The following is a 21,264-nucleotide window of genomic DNA, read 5'->3' on the forward strand; positions in this document are numbered from 1 at the left end:
ACAGTACCATTTTGTCGTGGGTCAAAAAAGACAGATGGAATCAGAGATAAAAGAAATTTGTGGCACAACCTGACCAGAAGAAGGGATCTGTTGATAGGGCACAATCTCATGTATCAAAGGGCCACCAATTTCATATTGGAGGGAAGTATGAGGGGCAAAAATCATAGAGGAAGACTAAGAGATGAATATAGTAAGCAGATTCAGAAGGCTGTAGGTTACAGTAGTTATTCTGAGATAAAGAGGCTTGTACAGGATAGAGTAGCATGGAGGACTGCATCAAATCAATCTTCGGACCAAAGACCACAGCAACAAGAGGGTCTCTTTAAACATTCAGTCATTTTAAGAAAACTTCTCTCACCACATTTTGGTATGGGTGCCAAAGACTTGATACATTGTGTGCCCAAAAGATTGTATCAGCGTTGTTGGCAATCATGATGGTACTATGGTTGTGTTGTATATGCTTTGCTCTGTGGTAATCTTACCTCACCGTAGAGAAGTGTAGTTCTGGTACAGTCTTTTGGTGTACCACATTTTGATGGATTATGTTTCGTATTCACAAAAAAGGCAGCAATTTGTCTAGTTAATGGCTTGCCCTGTATTTAGATAAGTGGTTTTAATGTTTTATGGGTTATCTAGATTCCTGATAAAGTATTAGGTACGATATTTTACGATGTGTAGTGTGAGGATTCCTTGTCCTTTTCAACTTAGCTGACCAGTCAGTTTTCCTCCATTTTGATCTGCTTAAAATTATTCTTGCATTGGTTTTTTGTCAGCAAAGGCTTACCAGTTGTTATTTGTCTGAGAATCCTTTTTTTGTATTTCAGGGCCAGGGACAGTATACAAAAACTATAAAAGCAGTAGAAGATGATATCCAGACCATAATTAAACGTGTCAATGAGCTAACAGGAATAAAAGAATCTGACACAGGTTTAGCAGCTCCAGCATTGTGGGACTTAGCAGCTGATAAACAGACGTTGCAGAATGAACAGCCATTGCAGGTGTGTGAAGTGCTTTTAAGCTCTAAATCTACATTTGTAACTGAGTTCTGGGATTGAAGTATATTTCATACCATGTTTCATATTCTTTGTTTTTTGTTTGATTTGTCTCATTTTTACTTGTTTCCTTCACTTTCATTTCATAAAATCTCGAACAAGTACATTATTTTATTCTCAAAAGTGGATACTTGGTCAGAAATTTTTAGATGGTTATTGTGAGATGTTTGAAGCTAGGAATTGATTGTGTGTGAAGTGTGATTAGCAGTAGTGATAAGTTCATTTGTGCATAATAAGTTATGAATATATCTTTCTTGTTCATTATTGCTTGATTCTGCAAGACTGTTTCAGAATGTGTGCAGTTTCAACCATTCTGGCCAGTCTTGTGAAGTTCAATCAGGGATTAAATTTTTAAATACACATAATGCCACCCTCAACCTGAAGGTTGGTTAGATCACAAAAGTGCTTGAACTTGGCAATTTTTACATTGTCAAATCATTGCCAGATGTGACAGGAGTGATATGTGAAAAAGAAGAATCCTAGGTCCAACTGGGACTAGAATCTCAATCCTTTAGTATGTGTAGTCTGGCACTTAACCTTTGAAATAAGCCACACAGGTGGATATAGTAGCGAGAGAGTGTGCGCGCGCCCACATGCGTCCCCTTGGATAGCAGTTTGGCAGGTTTAATGGGGAAAAGCCGGTCGAAGTGGCCGAGCGGTTCTAGGTGCTACAGTCTGGAACCGCGTGACCGCTACGGTCGCAGGTTCGAATCCTGCCTCGGGCATGGATGTGTGTGTTGTCCTTAGGTTAGTTAGGTTTAAGTAGTTCTAGGTTCTAGGGGACTGATGACCTCAGAAGTTAAGTCCCATAGTGCTCAGAGCCATTTGAACCATTTTAGTGTTCATTAGTGGGGAGGGGGGGGGGGAGGCAGGAAGGGTGACAGACAATTAGAGGGGCAGACGAAGGGCGCAGGTGTGCAGGTTAGTGATGCGGGAGGGAGGGGTGGTAGATGCATGGGTTAAGCAGGCGACAAACATAAACCAGGAATGGTGCAGCACTCAAAGAAGATTACATGGAGGCATGAATTGGGAAGGCGTGACAGGGCACAAGACAGACAAAGGTAGGGAAGTATTGGTTGGAGGGTGTGGGGACAGTAAGTTAGCAGAGATTGAGGCCAGTAGGAGTACAGGAACAAAGGATTTGTTATAAGGATAACTCCCCTCTATGTAGCTCAGAAAAGCTTGTGCTGGAGGGAAAGAAACAGATGGTGTGGGTTGTGAAGTGAACATTGAAACCATGCATGTCATGCTCAGCATTGTGTTGTGCTACTGGGTGGTCAACTTTGTTCCTGGCCAAAGTTGTGGCAATGGGTATTCATTCTTGTGGACAGCTGGTTGCTGGTCGTAGCTATTAGGTGAGTGGTCTCTTACTCCTAAATTCTTTAGGATTGATAAATCACCTTTCTTGAGAATTTCCAGAAGTTTCCTGGGCAGCTTTGTTGAGAATTGTGAATGAAACAATAAGCAGTCAAAAACTGTTTGCACTATGGGAAAACAGTGCCCACAATAAAAAAAATTCAACGGGGGATTTGTATACTCGCCCTTAGAGTGCTTTTTCTCATACCTAGTGACTTTCATCTTTTCTAACATCTCAGAAACTGGCTTGCCTCAAACCATTTTGATTAAAGGTATAAACTGCAAAACTCTGTGCAAACTGGCTAAAATATTACGTGATAGAAATTTATGCCAAAGCTTTGAAGAAACTGCTGACTATACCAGAAGTGTTGGGAATAATATGGCAATTGCGTGGGAAAAAACATATATATGAACTTCTGACTTCTTTAATAATTGCTCTATTTTCAACAGTTTTTGTCTTTTCACTGAGTACTGTGTATTTTGAATTGCATCTTGTGCATCAATTTTTAATATATGTGCTGTAAATAATATTAATTACCGTATATCTTTGACATGTACAAAGTAATCGCTTTGATATCAGACTTTGCTCTCTTCTGGCAAACATTAATTCCAGCATATTTACCAGTGTTACTTTAATGCTAAAGTATCAAGAAAGTTCTTAACACATTAAAGTTGGTGTATTTGTATTCTCCCAAAGCACAGATGCATTTAAAAGTATCAAGATTTTGGTATGTGTCTTCTCTTGAAACAGATGGCATTTTATAAAGGGCCTGGGAGAAATTAGTATTATTAAAAGGCACATAACCATTTCAAAATCTGGGTTTAAGTTGTTCTTCATAGCAGCTCATTCAGCATGATGATACTTTTGACATAGATGTGAAAATATTTGTTGTCATTTTGTCTCCATGCCTGTTCTTTCGTCAATATAATTTTCTGTTAAGAAAAGCATGTCATTTGTTTCAGATGTTACGGTTTATATTAAAAATTATGTAGTGAAACATACATTAAGGATCTGAGTCTCTATGGAGGGCGTTTTACACATTTAAAGGGTATTCCAAACTAGTTAGTGAAATCCTGAATCCAAGGAAGTTTACGAGTTGTACATCTAGAATTTTAAATATAACTGCTGTATAGCTGATACCTGATAAAGAGAAAGGATTATTGTGTCTAGTGGATCACTGAAACAAGGAAGCAATTACACACACTTGAAGAAGAGTCTTGCTATCAAATATTGATGTAGAATTGGAGAAGGCATTATGTGATGTTCTGTGTTATGTAGAAGTAGACTTGGATTATGGTAAAACTGAAGATTTTATGAACATTTGAAATAAAATGTAGCAAAAGTGTTAAAATTTAAGTAGATTGAGAAAGTGCAAAATTAAAAAGTACTATAAAAAAGGTGAGGAAGAAAGTCTGTCACCACCCTCTTATAACCCAAGTCGATTCATTCATTTTGAAGTAAATTTAAGTTTGGGCAGCTGGTCACAGTTTCACAGAACTTGGCATGCTGAGATAGTGACACACTGTCGAGAGAGGTAACAATGGTAGAATTTATTTCAGTAGTTTTCATAGTACTTACCTATTATTATTCTTCGCTGTTGAAAGTTTTAGGCTTGTAATCCATGTCGGTGTTAGATACTGAAATGCAACTTCGTATACTGATCTAGGTAATGCTGGGCTTTGTTTTCTTAAATAATATGAGCACTGGTTGAGTTTCTGTTGTCAAATAGATATATTTTTAGTAATTGCATTTCACTTCATAATACAGTTAGATGAACCTCCATGCTAACTCAACACACACATAACTCACACTCCATACTTGTACTGAACAAGAATGAAGAATTATGTATAATAGCATGTAGCAAAGGAAATACTATCTTATATCAATCTATTCATGCAAAATCATCTTCGGAATATACATCGCTCAACAAAAAATTGGAGTACCATCGTAAAATATAGTCTAAAATACTAGAGGTCTCATTGACCTGGGCACTTCATGCATTATCCAGTTAGAGCCCATATACTGGATGGTGTTTACTACTGGCATGCTTTGTGGCAGTTTCCCTGGCATGTAAACATACTGCTGCCACAGCGGCACACAGCGAGCAGTTCAATATCAACAACAGCTTCATTCAGTTTGTTAGTGTTCGGCACTGCAGTAACGTGCCACATAGAGGCATGCAACACTTCGGTAAGAGTCAAGATAGTGGTTTCACACCCAGCAGGTCATACACAGCAAGATTTTGCCAGTCAGTTACATGACACTCAAAGTGGTATGTCTAAGATGTGGAGAAAGTACAGAGAGATGGTAAATGTAATTATAGACCTCGCAGTGGTCATCCTTCTATGAAAACACCAATGCAGAATCATTTCCTCCAACTGTCAGCTCGCAGGTGCCCAGCATCAACTGCTATAAATATTGGAAATGTCTTCTCTGGGACAACAGGGATATTTGTATCTCAGACCAAACAGTGCATCATTTCAGAAGGCCAATGAGAAGTTTGGCACTAAGCAAATGGAACCGACGGAATCGAAGGACCTAGGGTCCTGCACATCAACATGACACCATTGCAGAATGTAGTAATGTCATGTATGCTGATGAGACCAGGACTGGTTTTTGCGACCAAACACTAGATATGTTAGCGTTTAGAGGACAACTAAATGACACCAGGAACACCAATACAGTCCATCTGTTTGCAGGTGGAAGCGTAATGTTCTGGACAGCAGTAGTGATGGGACAGTGGATCCCTAAGTTCCCATGTACGGCAATTTAGCTGGTCACCAATACCTCAAAGAGGTTCTACAAATGACAGTAAGGCCCTAAAGACGTGATGTTGGTGACAACTTCATCCTAGTCAATGACAATACAAGACCGCACTGTGTCTTGGTACCTTCAAAGGTGCAACATCAACTGAATCCATTGGCCAGCACAGTCCCCAACATGAATGCAATTGAGCATGCATGGGACCTGTTGAAGGCGACCATTGCAGAGCATTTGAATCCACCTGACAGTCTTCATGATCTCGCTTAAGCTGCCATAGAGGAGTGGGACCTTGATGGTCTCATCCAGAGCAAGCCTCACAGAATGGAACCTCATCTGTGTGTGGGGAGGACATACTACTGAAAACTGATAATCATTTTTATGAGAGAGAGATTTTCACTGCTTCTGTTTTCAAAATGTATGTTTAGGAGACAGCTTGCTTTGTTTTGTAATGATTTTTTTTTGTAAGTAACATAAATCCTTCTTGTTTTCAGAAGGAATTATGTTTATTGTGTTAATAAGGTATCGTACAAACCTCAATGGGTGTATCTTATATAAGAAGTCATTGTAGTAAACTGTGTGATATTCCAAGCTTTTATTGAAGTGTGTACATTACAAAAAGAAAGTACAAACAATTGTTTATTGTTGCCTTTCTTTTTAAGAAGTCCATAGCAAATGTAGTAATTACCTAAAATGTTTATATGTGTTGATATTTATACATTTTCATATGGTTAGTTGGTAATGGATTTTTGGGTTTCGATTCTTTAACTTGGGACTCAAGTCATTTCATATTATTTGAGATCAGTTAGTGCATTTTGTCTCACCATAACCAGTTTTATTATAGTCTGTGTAAATCATGTTAAAGGACTAGCTGAGAAACCCGGTGTTTGGGTACTCACTTACAGCAGTGCATGAGACTTCGCATATATGGAATTTATTTTTCACTTAAAAAGCTTTTTTGTATTCAACATTTGAAGTAGTATGATTGGCAGTGCAAATGAAGAGCTTGTTTGTGTCACTAACAATTGAGAGCGCTACATGGCCAGATGAAAGCAATGTACACTAGGTTCCATACCCGCAACATGCATTGTGTGGCCTTGTGCTTTGTTTGTGGTCATGGCATGACACAAGGAATTGTACACATTTAAAGCAAAATGGTTAATCGTTAGGAATAATCAGGATTTAGTATTAAAAAAAAAATTTGCTCACCTACCCCACTTCTCGTCAAAATTACCACTTCTATGATATGTTGGAGAGAAGTAACTTTGTCTCTGTGAGTGAGAGGTTCTGAGAAGAGAGATAATGCACGGCATTTTCAGATTAACAATTGTGTGTTGCTTTCCCAAAGAGCGAGTTAAAGCCAGATGTTCTCAAGCTTTAGCAAGACTTTTCTCACAATCATCAATGGGTTCTTGAGACCCCACATAGTGCCCAGTCTCTTCGTCGTTCTGACACATTCAGGAAGACTCAGCCATTATCTAGATGTTTTAATCAAAAACAAAATGAAATCAAAATGTTTTGAGTAGACAGTTACAAAGCAGACTGAAGCAAAGCAATGTCATTAAGTTTTCAATACCCAAAGCAAAATCATTTATTCCATATATCCTAGCCAAATAAATTCACTATTTGCATTTGTAAAGACAAGAATGTGCATTTATTCTGTCACTGATGTAAACTTTTGAAAGAACATCTGCCACAAAGTTAAAAACAGCACCATCTATTGGTTCTTCGGTGTATTATGCCATCATGATCAAACTTGCGAACTACTAAGCTGAGCATACAGTTTTAGATAAAACTTTAAATTACAATATCTTTCTTTTTCTGTGATCAGATTTTGATGAAATGAGGCCTGTATCTTGCCCCAATCAATGCTCAAGTTACCTGTGAAAATTATATGTATATTCGTTTAGTAGCTTTGAAGATTGGCATGTGTAAACACACACACACACACACACACACACACACACACACACTCTCTCTCTCTCTCTCTCTCTCTCTCTCTCTCTCTCTCTCTCTATGGTTTCCCAGTTTTATTATTAGTACAGATAATGCGACATGGTAAAATCTCCAGAAATATTGAATGTTTAGTGCTAGAAGGAGCAGTAGAGGAACAAACTGTAGAAGCAGACAAAGATTAAATTTTTGAAACAGATTACTGGCAACATTTAATGTATTGTTATGTCCAGAGTAGGACAAGAAAGGAAGAGATGGGGTAGGTATCAGATTAGAGTAGCCAGTAGACTGACAACCATGGTTTTGATTTCTGGCCCAAAATGACAAATACTTAACTGATGTTGGCATTAGAATAACAAAGTGATTGGTAGCTGTATGTGAAGAGGACACACAACATGGCAAAAACCAGCTGGATGTTGCTCTGTTCTGTTTGCCATTATTATATTGCTCTGCTACGTCAGCTGCAGATTACCAATCATTTGCTGATGATTCTTAAGGTCAGTTATCTGACTGTTTTCATTCATTTTCTATATGTGCATGTTTCTCTATGTGGTAGTTTATTTGTCCAAGAGAATATTGGAAGTTATCAGTGATAGTCCACAGAAAAGTGATAAGACATTAAATACAGTCCTGCAAAGGAAAATCTGTGGTGCGCGTGTGTGCGTGCACACGTTTTGTCCAGTGTCAACTGCACACTTATAGCTGCCACAACTGTACTAAGTATTTGAGTGATGAAAAACTGATGGCATTGCCTCCACTTTCAAGCACAACTGTGCTTTTAAGTGCCAGTCATTTTGTTGTTCAGATCCAGTTGGGTACATGAAATCAGATAATGCTGGTGCATATTACATTGTTGGGCCATATCTCTCTTCCTGATGTGAGTTATTGTTTTGAGCTTGGTTTATAGTAATGCTGTTTAAGGTGTAGTTCTGTGTTCAAACTCGGAATATTTTCTATTACCTTTTTGCAAATGATTTATTAAGACTATTTATTTTACAAGATGACCTGGTTGTAAATAAACATGTCTGATTTTATCACTGTTTTTAATATCTACAGTTACATATTCTTGTGTAGTGCCTCTACAGGGTAGGTTGTTGCTCCTGTTTCACTTTATAACACTAATCTGGTGTTTGTTATTTGTAGATTCCGTTAATGTTACTACTTGTCTGGGGTTGATTTGACTGAACATGTGCCTGATTGGAATAAAAGCAATTAGATTCAAATTTATTCTCCTGTATAGTAATGTATCTGAAGATACTAAAAAATGACTGGTTTTGAATTGAGGTTCTTTGACCAGACAAAATAGTAATTCGCCAATAATAATGATCAGTACAGTTAGCTCAAATCAAGTAATTAGTCACAGCACAAATGGTAATGAACTTCAAAATACTCCTGGATGAACACTATGCACTGTACCCTCTTCAAGTTAGATACGCAGAACAAGAAAAACCGTCTAGAAAGTGCTAACATCAATTATGCTAATCATGCATCATTAATAGCACTCTGAATGTGTTTCAGTAACTTGCACTAGCTAGTAAGTTACGCACCCTGCATGTTCAAAGAAATACTTACCATCCGATTTTAAGAAAACTGATGATTGAAAAATTTGATTTTATCACATATTGCAGTCTGATATACTCTCTCGATAAAGGACTGAATTTCTTTTGTTATATCATAGCTACTACATCACCTAAAATGAGGTAAAACATTGCACAAAATTTTAGAGTTTGCAGAGGTAAAAACATTGCAATGTGTGAAATGTAGATAAGATATCGAAGTTTTAAATAAAACTGAGAGCAGAGCGATGTCTTGTTTCGTTCTCTTGTTGTTGATTTTTATACGCAACAGACAGTCCTGTGTGATTTGCCCCTTTGTCCCTGCAAATGGGGAATTATGAGGGCATTCAATAAGTAATGCAACAATTTTGTTTCTGAAAGCAGGTTGATTTTGTTCAGGATTCCAGCACGCCATATTATTCCCCAATCTTATGATTACAAAACGTAATTTTTTCAATGTAATTTCTGTTCAGTGCAACAGCCTTATGCCACCTTACTGGGGAGGGGTTAACCAACCGAGACTACTAATGAGCTACAAAGATAGATGCATGTAATGTCCCTAACTCTGATGTAGTGCATTAATGTACATTTTAACAAATCTTTAGTTTACATACATAATAGGTGGAAACAAAATATTGTCAGTGACAAACAGCTGATTAATGAAGGAATCAAGAATGTATATATGAGGTCCTACAATATGTTATTGCCAACTATTTCACTTTAGGTTAAACTCCCACTCAAAGAAATTGTTTAAATCTTGACACAAATATTAAGTAGAGACTTTATGCTAAGTAATCATGAGAAAAATAGTTTAAGTATGGGGACTCTTAAACTGTGAGATACTCTTTAGCACTCCTTTGCAAACACCATCATTGTGTGAAAGAGTAGAAAATATGTACACAATATTCAGTAATAAAATTTAGTTTGCAGACCTGTCTGATCTTCAGGTAAAATTGTAGGCTCTTAAACTGGCATAGTGCAGTACCTGTTTTACTACTCTTTTCAATCTCAGATTTGTGTACTATCAAAATTACTTTTAACAGTGCTTCTTTGAGAAATCTTAAGCAAAAGCTTTTTACAGTATTAACTGTGTAACTTACTTTTACGAGCATGCAGAGAAGTTGAAACAAGTGAAGCATCTCTGATTAAACTACTAATTCCACTTAGTAATTAACACAGTGAAGAAAGCAAATTAATTTTTTGCATTTCCACTTTCACCAAATCTCAGATTGCATAAAGGAACACGAATGGAAAACTAACTCAGGTAATATGACTTAGGTGAATAAGATAGGCCTGACAAAATAAGTTCAGATTCACGTGTATGTTAAATAAACATCATAAACTACTAGTTAATGCTAATATTACAACTCAGAAACATTACTTTGCCAGGAGGTAGACAAAGAATTAAGCTGCAGTGGTGACGATGCTGACGATAATAGTACAACCGTGGCTCTTCACATCATACTCTCTGAATCTCATCGTAGCATTATAATATTAAACCAGAGCATGTAAATATATGCCATATCATTAAGAATTCTACTCAGTTGCATCTGTGGTCTGTTTGGAATAATTTATGTGAACTTTATCCTAGCTCGTTACTCTGCGTGTTTCCTCCTCCTCTACTTGCTTTGTTCTAGAATTAGTGCATACTCTACTTGCTGTTACACGTTTTCTATTGGCTTGCATACCATTCAGTCATGCTGGGACTTCCCTCTGTCTTTTCAATATTGATTACTATCTTAATACCTATGCATGAATTACAAAGATTACGCACAGTATAATTGTCACATTTTCATACTAAAGACAAATGATTTCATACTACTGTTCATTAGAATACATGAAAAATTATTCAAGAAATAAGGAAATTGTGATGTTCAGATAAATGTGATAAAAAGTGTCGCTGTTGCACTATTCATACATAGTGCAGATGTAACGACTTCTCCTGTCCTAGTGAGAAACAGTTTCGACATGATGTGAGATCAAAGAGATCTGCAGTTAATTATTAACTGATGTCACCAACAGGTTTGTATGTCGTGTATGTTGAGTGCATTGTACAAGTACTATTTTCATTCATTAACATAAACTTTTAGCAATACAATTAAGTTTCAATTTGAAAAATGTTCTGTAATGGGATATGAACAAATACTAATACAGGTACAACATGTGATTTAATATTTGTAATATTTGCAGGTTGCACGGTGCACAAAAATCATAAATGCTGATTCAGATGATCCAAAATACATAATAAATGTCAAACAATTTGCGAAGTTTGTTGTTGATTTGGCAGATTCAGTGGCACCTACTGACATTGAAGAAGGAATGAGAGTTGGGTAAGAAAAATAATTTTCTGGTGAATGTTTCAGTTCTATTTATAAAAATCTTTTTCACAAATAAATTTTGTGTATGTGCATACACATACATACATTAACTTGATGGAGTACATTTAGAAATTACAAATTTAGTATAGTGTTTGGTCATGATTTTGACTGAGGATTATGTTAAAATTTAACTCATCAGATTATTCTTCAGCATTAAAGTTGTTGCAAGAGCATGCAGGCACTCGCTTGCACGCACGCACGCACGCACACACATACACACATGCTCGTACAAAATGGAAGTGTTTAAAACTGTTAGCTATGAGTATAAAGAGGAGAGCTAGCACTTTAGCAGTAGCTCTGTTCTGACTCGTGAAGGAGAAACTGGAGTGTTCTGTAGTAGTAATAGGACAGATGGAGTACTCCATTTTTACTGCTATGTATTGCTTAGCATATTTAAATACACTTACTCTTCTGCCACAGTGACTGCTTCTTGCTTTCATGCTCATCTGATTTGAATTATTTGGTCTTCAGATAGATTTACAAATTGATTTCAAAGATTTTTCTTAATGTGAAGACATAACTGCCTTGTCTGTGCAACACTCCACTTCTACATCACATAGTAAAAATACCTACTTTTCTGCTTTTATCGTAGAGTCTTTACTGTTGCGCAGGGACTGATCCAGGTGATGTTGAAATGGTGTAATTGATAAAGATAGAGTAATTGCTGGTATAATCTGTGTCAAAATGTTGTTGGCACTTGATGAAATATGTGGTATTTATACCTATAAGCATGTAAACCTTATTCATTATGTTTTGGGATGTGTGTCGTCTTTCTGCAAACATTTGGTAATTTTGTTTCTTTCTTTGACAAAATATTTATTTCAGAATAAAATTCAGTTAATTTGTCAAAACCGGTAAAAGACACACAAATAGTTTGCAAGTGACTGTATTTCATTCTAAAATATATACTACTGTTGCTGAAAAGTAACAACTACAAATAAAATAACAAAATACTTACGAACTGTTTGCTTCTGTTACAGTCCCTTCATATTTGGAGCTTCTTGACCAGTATTTTGTGGTGGTCATCTTGTGTTTTACTTCCTTTACTTGGTATTGTCAACTATTTTCCTAAGACCCATTATTTTTATTGTTTTGTAATATATGCAGTAATAGGGTATTGTCTGCTAGTTTCGGCTTATTGTCACATCAGGATTATCATGAATATATGTTCATTATCTTCTTTGACAGCTCTATTGCTTCTTTGTACAAACATATGTAGGTAACTGTAGATTATTACATTAAGTACTTCAATCTTCAGCCTTGTCACTGAACCATCCACATCAGTGCAGTAATCATGTTTACACCTAAAAGTAGAAAGTTTCTCCTGAAATATGTGTCTTGAGATTAGTGTGTTAATTAGCTCTGAAGAGACTTTCTATGAAAGTGTAGATTATTATTATCTGGTGTGCATGCCTGTCTGCTACTCAGTGCTTCTTATTTTTCATTAATTTTGATGATCTGTCTACATATACATAATTATATTTTGTCTTACATTTTCTGTTGATTTATTTCATCATAGGGTCTTAGTGAAATACTGTGTAGTTGTGATGTGTTCAAAATGTTTGAAACAGCAAGCAGCAATATTATTTGAAGTGATGCCAATACCTGTTGAATAGACCTTGTGTTGTAGGCTACCATAAATGTTTTTGCTATTTGTGTACTCATTCAGTACACCCCACAAACATAAATCCAAGTATGTCAAAATATCATTGGTGTAGGCCAAGGATAGTCAATCTTTCTTACTTATTGACCATATTTATATCCCTGTTAGTAGTAAAATTTGCTAACAGCTCACTTGTTCCACATTAATGATTTATTAAATAGGGAAGTAACTTTATAAAATTTCTGAAGTATTGTTACAGTAGGTTAAAGCATATATTGCATTTCAGGACTACGACACTGTGGACTATAAGATACACTTCAATTTTTAGGCAGTTTTTAAAAATAACATTTTTACCATTTTTACTATTAAATTCCAAGGGCAGACTAAAAAAAAAATCTTAGTTTATAAAACCGAACTGACTTTAAAAATCCCTGAAGATTTTCATCTGAACTTCCTTCTTCATTGTTATCCTCTTCATATATAAGATGGTCTTCACTGCCATTGAGAGCATTACTTATGCCAGACTTCTTGAAAGATTAGCAATGTCTTCTCTCTCTCTAGACCATGACTGTTTTATTCACTGACACACTTCTTTGATTGTGAGTTATTTTAAAGCTCCCTTCAGTGTGAATTCATATTGGATTTCATCCATCATCTATTTGTTATTTTCCTCTCTCATACACAGTTTAAATGGTTTATTTGTAAAGACATCAAGAGATTGCAATTGTGAAGTAAGTCCTCCCAGAATAACAGCAAGCTCTGTATTTCTGTGTCTCAATTTCTCTTTGACAGAATTTTTCAAATGACTGTTGAACTGATCTAGCACAAGAACACCTTTCCATCTCTCCCACACTGTTAATCCATAATTTCATACCAGCCTTATCAAGCCAACCTTGTCATGCACGTGAACACCAACACCTGGTGGTATTTCAGAAGGTTTTGGGATTGTTCTGCACTTGGAAATGATTACTGGATTAAGTTTAGTACAGTCAGCACATCATGAAATGAGAACAGCATAGTGCATTTTTTCCTGGCCACAGTTACAGTTTTAGCACCTTTCATGCCAACCGTTCAGTGACTCTGAACATCAAATGATAGAGGAGTTTTGTCCATATTCATTATCTCGCTTAGTTCCACATTGGTTTTCTTTCATTATTGAATAATAAAGTGCTGAAAAGGTAATATTTTCTCTTCATACTCCTGTGGTGTTTTCAGAGATATTTTGGTTTTGGTTCACATGCTAAGTTCATGATGCTTAACAAACCTGTAGCAGCAACCGACTCCATCCTTCTAGTCTGTTAAGTTCCACTGTAGTGCTAACTTATGAGCGTGTATTTGAGTCATTTTTGTATTAATTCAGATGCAATTTCGATAGTATCTTTTAATCCATTTCAATAGTCATCTACTAGTTTCGGCCTTTTGCATTCAGTCCTCTGTTTTTTAGTTCGTTATTAGCCTGCCAGTCATGAATGGTTTTTAATGTTGGTGGAGGGCTGAAATGCCACTCAACTGCTCTGTTTCCAGGCTCTTCTGTATATGTGATTTCTTTCAGTTTATGGCCCCCATCATATGAGTAACTTATTTTTCCATTGCAAAACTAGCTATGGTGCTAACAAAAATGTTGTACTGTTACTGATAACAAAAATCACTTTCAGTTAAAGCTCATTGGCACTGTAGCTTGCAGTGATGCATCATAGGCAAGACAGTGTTCTGGTTTGGTGATGGTGGGGCAGGGGGGGAGACAGTGTTTGCAAGCTTGTGAATCCCTGAAACCCCTGTTCGTCGTGTTGGTGCACTCCTGTTAAGAGTTGAATGCAGTGTTGCCAAATAGAGATAGATTTCCTGTGGCTTGAGAGTATGGCCATTTTTAAGACTGGCAGGAATTTTAAGTCAAACACTGGACATTTTTATACTAATTTCGAGTATAAACTGCACCTGAATTTTGGAAGCAATTTTTTGGAGCAAAAAGTGCATCTTACAGTCCGTAAACTAAGGTAATAACAACTTAGCAAATATTTTGTTAACTTTTTATGAAAACCCAATGAAAATGTGTTAAATCACTTACTGCCCTCCACCCATCACTAAAACTGAAATGCCCATTAGTGGGCAGTAGGGACCAGCTTGACTATCGCTGGTGTAGACTCTTCTAGTATACCAGGAACTGTTTTAATGACAATCATTAGCACAAAAGGCATGCTCATTGTATTGGAGATATTTGCCTATTTTTACCTGTGTGTAAATTCTTAATCAGAATAGTGCTAAGCTAGATGTGGGACCTCAGTTTTGGAACCTCAAAAACTAGAAGATTAGAATGTGTATTTCAATATTCCTGGTGACCAAATGTTCCCCTTCCTTCTAAGTCTTCGGGGTGACTATGCTGTGGTCTCTCTCATCTTCCAAGATGACGACTGCCATGTTTGCATGGATGCACATATATGTTCCTGACTTGGTGATGGCTAAGGTATCATATCACACGTCAACTGGCGGTCTACTGTATTTACTGGAATCTAAGCCACACTTTTTTTCCGGTTTTCGTAGTCCAAGAAACCACTTGCAGCTTAGAATCAAGTGCAAAGTAAGCAGAAGTTCTGAAAAATGTTGGTAGTTGCTGCCACAACTAACTTCTGCCGTCGAATATATGTAGCGCTACACAGGCATGCTTTGCAGGCACAAAGATAAATACTGGACCCAAACCTCTGCATCAGTAAATAAATTTTAAAAAAGGTAGAAGACGAGCTTTTTTCTCCACCGCGAGTTTCGGCCACTGCATTTTCATACATTATCCAACGAAGTAAAGAGAAATTCTGTATTTTTCATCTTTGAATGTAGCAGCCTTTCAAATATTCATAGCAACAAAAATAATTTCTTTACACAAACATACCAACAATGCACAAGGCTTTAGGATTGTTGAATGAGTTGATACACAGGGGCTCATTAAGATTTTACGTAGCGGCACCTATTGCTTCATGGAATTTTGTGAAGTGCTTGTTGGTGTTAGAGAACCATAATGAAGCGCTTTCATTATAGTGCCAAATTCAAGAGGAGAGTTATTTCTTTTGCAGAACAAAGTTCTAATTGTGCTGCAGGTCTGTGATTTGGGACTGATGAGAGCAGTGTCAGGCAATGGCAACTGCAGAGAGACAAATTATTTGAATGTTCAAGTAGCAGGAAAGCATTTAGTTGGCCAAAGTGTGGCTGATATCACGCACTAGAAGTGATTTTAAATGAATTTGTTTATGAAAAGCGTCAGAAATTCCTGCCTGTGAATGCCGAAATTTTAAAAATTAAGCACATGAAATTGCTAGAGAGCAAAAAATCTAAAATTTTAAGGCTAGTCACAGCTGGATTGATCTGTTTATGAAGTGCTGGGGTTTTTCACTTCGGAGGTGAACTTCAGTTCAGTTGCATGGAAGCTGCCAAAAAATTATGAAGAAAAACTTGTGGAATTTCAGCACTTCATAATTAGGTGGCACACAGAAAAGCAATACCATATTGGTCAGATAGGAAATGCTGACCAAACTCCTGTATATTTTGACATGCCTTCAAATTATCGGTTGATGCAAAAGGAAAGAAAGACATAAGTGTCCTTACATCGGGGGGTGAAAAACAGCGGATGTCCGTCATGCTTGCTTGCACAGCAGATGGGCATAAATTACCCCCATTCATAGTTTTCAAGCGAAAGACTTTACTGAAATTGGAAGTGTTTCCAAAAACTAATTGTACGAGCAAACGAAACTGGGTGGTTTATGGAGGGCATGGTGCTGGAACGGATTAGGTGTGTGTGGAATCGTCGTCCTGGTGCAATGCTTGGTTTACGCAGTCTGTTGGTATTAGAGCAAAATACAGGCCATACAACACCTGCAGTAAAACAAAAATTACAGGAAAGCAAAACAGACTTGGCAGTAATTCCAGGCGGGATGATGTCAATTCTGCAACCACTTGACATCTGTTTGAATAAACCATTTGGGGACTAGCTTAAACGCTTGTACACAGACTGGCTTTCAAAAAGCGACAGGCAACTGACACCGACAGGACAAGTAAAATGTGCGAGTTTGTCGCAAGTGTGCCAATGGATTTATGATGCATGGAAGTGTGTTCCGAATCGGACTGTGCAACAAGCATTTAAAAAATGTTCATTATCCAATGCACTAGATGGTACAGAGGACGGCGCTCTGTATGAAGAAATGAGCAACAAAGAATCGAGTGATAGTGATTCAGAATCGTGACTGATATTTTAAACATGTCATATAAGATGTTTTACAAACCTAATAAAATTTTGTTTTAATTTCCAGCATTTAATTTCTAAGTTTTTATCATTCTTATTTTATAAGTGTTGCTACTCTGCATTGCACAGGATAGAAAAGCATTCAGAGCTGCATCAAACCAGTCTATGGAGTGAAGAAGAAGACGACGACGATGACAACAACAACAACAACACTCTGCATTTGAAGTCATCCCTAAAAATCTACTATGAAAATCTGACTGGAAAGACTGTTTGGGATGTATGTCAATATGGCCAACTCTACGTTCCGAATTTTTTTCCTACCTGTGACAAGAGATGGTTGCTAATAGAAACTTTTATGAATCATGAATCACATGCAGTATTCTCTTCACCATAAGAATAATAGGAATGTAAACATTATGCCATGTATTCTTTCGTGTTTGCTGTTATCTCATTTAAATCCTGTCTGCCTAATAAACTACGAGTGACACAACAGCAAACACAGAAGAATATACATATCATGTCATGTTTATATTTGTATTATTCTTATTCTGAATAGCGATAGTCAGAAATGAAGCACAGAAACTGACTAGATTTTTAAATCTAAGATGACTCTAATTTCTGTGCATAATGTAATGTACTAAACAGGCACCTGCAAAGATTTTCAAAAAGAAAAATTTTCGCTAAATTCTCATTCAGAACATCTTCTATCATACTCAGTCTATTATTTGGTTCTTGTTGATCATTATCAAAGAAAGCAGCAGTGTAAGTAACAACAGATAGCAGTCTCTTGCCATTGTTTTGCTAATGAGATAATTCCTCTGTTTTTGTTGTAAGCGGCGGTAGCGCGCACAATGGCAAGCCATGCCGCGAGTGGCGACAGGTTGTAAACACTCATTATCAGAGTGCGACAAACAGTGCATGACACAGTATAATAATGCATTTTCAGTTTAGTGACGTAAACACCTATAACAAAGAGAACGGCACTTATCAGATCAAAGCAAAGTAATCAATCGCTTCAAACCAGATGAAGCATGTGAAAAAGGAAGGGTACTTGTATAAATACAGACACACAGCATTGGCTACCTGGTAAAGCTTAACTGCTAAGCTTATGACTTGAACCAAACTACTGTAGCTGTATCTTCATCCATTTGATCTAAATTGTCTGATGTTACGATGGACCAACTTTGTTTCGATTTGGAGGGGCAGTGTAAAACTTTTCTCTCACCTTGAATTTTGAGTCTCAAATTTCAGGTGCAGCTTAGATTCAGGAAAATTTTTTTCCTTGATTTCGAGTCTGATTTTTCAGGTGCGGCTTAGATTCAAGTGCAGCCTGGATTCGAGTAAATGCAGTAAATCACCTGGTCTTAATCCCATAGAAAATATCTGGGCTGGAACAAGAGATGAATGTAGTAGTCAACATCCTCACAGTTTGGTAGCTTTTTGGAATCTAATAATCAAGGAATGGCATCAGCCAGATGTGGTGTAGTTGAAGAAATATTGTACACCTTGTTTCCTATCAAACTGAGACCAATTGTCAAGCTTAATGATACCATTACATGGTGTAGCATGATGATTCTGACTTATAGTTACAAAAATGTTTTTGTTTCCTTATTGCAGTGTGGATCGCAACAAATATCAAATTCATATACCTTTGCCACCAAAGATAGATCCAACAGTCACAATGATGCAAGTTGAAGAGAAACCAGATGTTACATATAGCGATGTTGGAGGATGCAAAGAACAAATTGAAAAATTAAGAGAAGTTGTTGAAACACCACTATTGCATGTAAGTGAACTTTTGTAGTTGTGCTTGAATTTGACATACAAACTGATATTGGAAGTACAAATTCTCTTTCTAAAAGAATGTTTCATTGTTGATATAAAGCTTTTTATTTCATAATGTTATTTTTTACTTAATTATATCTTTAGCATTTTATATATTTTTCAGCCTGAGAAGTTTGTAAACCTTGGAATTGAACCACCTAAAGGAGTCCTCCTCTTTGGTCCTCCTGGCACTGGTAAAACATTATGTGCAAGGGCTGTTGCAAACAGAACAGATGCTTGTTTCATTAGGGTCATTGGGTCCGAACTTGTACAGAAATACGTAGGAGAGGTTAGTGTCTGTTTTAATATTTTACTCATATTTGCGCTTTACACAGTTTTTGTATGAACGATTAATCAGTGAACCTTCAAGAGTTTTTATTTCCTAATAGTTGTTAAAGTTTTGGTACTGAATGCTGTTTGAAGTTATCATTGTTTGTTATTGAGCTAATACAATTCTTGTCATTACACGAGTTTGGCAGTTTTCCATAGCAAACATAATATGAATGAATTCTGTAAGAGTTCCAGTTAAGGGGAATCCTTCATAAGTTATCATGAACTTCTGTCTGAAGGTGACCTTATAATGAAAATAGAAGTTAAAATGAACCTGTGCGCACACACACACACACACACACACACACACACACACACACACACAAAAAACAGTTATCATTCACACTGCATACCCTACAGATAGATACCCTTACTATATGCTGAACTATGGAAACGAGTAGAAGATTTATGTACAAGATTTTTGCCATTTGTGGAATATTAAGAAGTCAGCTGTGACGATTTAGGTCAGTTTTGAGGAGCTGTTGGTCACACTGTTGTAAGGTGGTATCATAGTGGTACCGTTTCTCAGTACAGGTATCAGAAAGCAGGTGGGCTCAGGTATTTCCTCACAGCAGTTTGGGTATTGTGAAACCCTTGTTTTTTATTGTATTTCGTGTAACTGGGATGGTGAAATCACTGGATAAGGATTTGATTGGGGAAGATTACTCCAGGTTTGTGGTTGAGAGCTATAGGAAGCTTTGCAGTGGATGGACACGTGGAAGGATGGAATGGGAAGGGAGGGAGGCAAGCACACTTTGTCATGTATTTCTGACTGGGTGTGGTTTGAAAGACAAATGTTGAAGAAATACTTACTTCCTGTGTTATACACTCAAAAAGGTAGGTGTGTGTGTAAAAAGGTGTGTGTGTGTGTGTGTGTGTGTGTGTGTGTGTGTGTGTGTTTGTAATCTCCTCCCAGTCTCTGAATCTATTTCAGCCAAGTTTGGTTCAGAAGCAGCAGCCCTCAAGAGTATCAGCTTATAGGGTTCATAAATTCCTAGCTCCAATGGGAGTGGAGGTATAGGCAAAAACATGTTTGTCTCAGCTCCCTGGCATATAGGCTGCTCTGCACAACAGACATACTACATGGCCCCCCCCAGGGGGCCCAAGTCCTTTTGTGGGTACGTGTGTGGCGTGCACGGGGCCTGAGCTATTACAGCCGCCTTTCCTTTCCTTTGAAGGCTGTATTACCATCCATGTTCCTCTCCCTCCCTATCCTTGCTGGTTTGTCCCTGCCTCCTCTTTTCCCTCTTAGTGGACTTTGTCGACCCGGCTATCCTCCTGGCTTTGTTTTGGTCTGTGCTATTGTTTAGTTTGCTGTATCCATCTTTTCGTCGTTTTTGGCCCCCGTGGGGTTTGACCTCCATTTCCAAAAATTTTCCGTTCAGTGTGAGCCATTTGGAAATGAACTCCCTACCTAGCTTCCATGGTGCAGGTTCCTCTCCCCCTTCCCTCCCCTTTCCCTTTGTACCCTGGCCCTCATCTTGTTAGGTCATCAGCATGGTAACCAGTCAGTGTGGTGGGGCTGTTAAGAACCCACTTGGCTGAGCCCCCTGACACCACAGTGATCACACTGCTAGTACCCGAGCTGTTCTACATCTACATTTATACTCCGCAAGCCACCCAACGGTGTGTGGCGGAGGGCACTTTACGTGCCACTGTCATTACCTCCCTTTTCTGTTCGTCGCGTATGGTTCGCGGGACGAACGACTGTCTGAAAGCCCCCGTGCGCACTCGAATCTCTCTAATTTTACATTCGTGATCTCCTCGGGAGGTATAAGTAAGGGGAAGCAATATATTTGATACCTCATCCAGAAACGCACCCTCTCGAAACCTGGTGAGCAAGCTACACCGTGATGCAGAGCACCTCTCTTACAGTCTGCCACTTTAGTTTGCTAAACATCTCCGTAACGCTATCACGGTTACCAAATAACCCTGTGACGAAACGCGCCGCTCTTCTCTGGATCTTCTCAATCTCCTCTGTCAACCCGGTCTGGTACGGATCCCACACTGATGAGCAATACTCAAGTATAGGTCGAACGAGTGTTTTGTAAGCCACCTCCTTTGTTGATGGACTACATTTTCTAAGGACTCTCCCAATGAATCTCAACCTGGTACCCGCCTTACCAACAATTAATTTTATATGATCATTCCACTTCAAATCGTTCCGCACGCATACTCCCAGACATTTTACAGAAGTAACTGCTACCAATGTTTGTTCCGCTATCA

General features: G+C 37.6%; 1 protein-coding gene across 1 annotated transcript in view; it reads left to right on the forward strand.

Moving 5' to 3' along the window:
• LOC126236974 (26S proteasome regulatory subunit 7) overlaps window positions 1–21,264 on the forward strand; it is a 47,543-nt gene that overhangs the window by 12,272 nt on the left and 14,007 nt on the right. The window contains exons 3-6 of the mRNA XM_049946692.1: window positions 825–998; window positions 10,869–11,008; window positions 18,502–18,670; window positions 18,833–18,997. Coding sequence (XP_049802649.1) covers window positions 825–998; window positions 10,869–11,008; window positions 18,502–18,670; window positions 18,833–18,997 — 648 coding nt within the window. The remainder of the gene's footprint in view (window positions 1–824; window positions 999–10,868; window positions 11,009–18,501; window positions 18,671–18,832; window positions 18,998–21,264) is intronic.

The sequence above is a fragment of the Schistocerca nitens genome, chromosome 2 (genome assembly GCF_023898315.1).
Source record: "Schistocerca nitens isolate TAMUIC-IGC-003100 chromosome 2, iqSchNite1.1, whole genome shotgun sequence".
Classification (NCBI taxonomy): Eukaryota; Metazoa; Arthropoda; class Insecta; order Orthoptera; family Acrididae; genus Schistocerca; species Schistocerca nitens.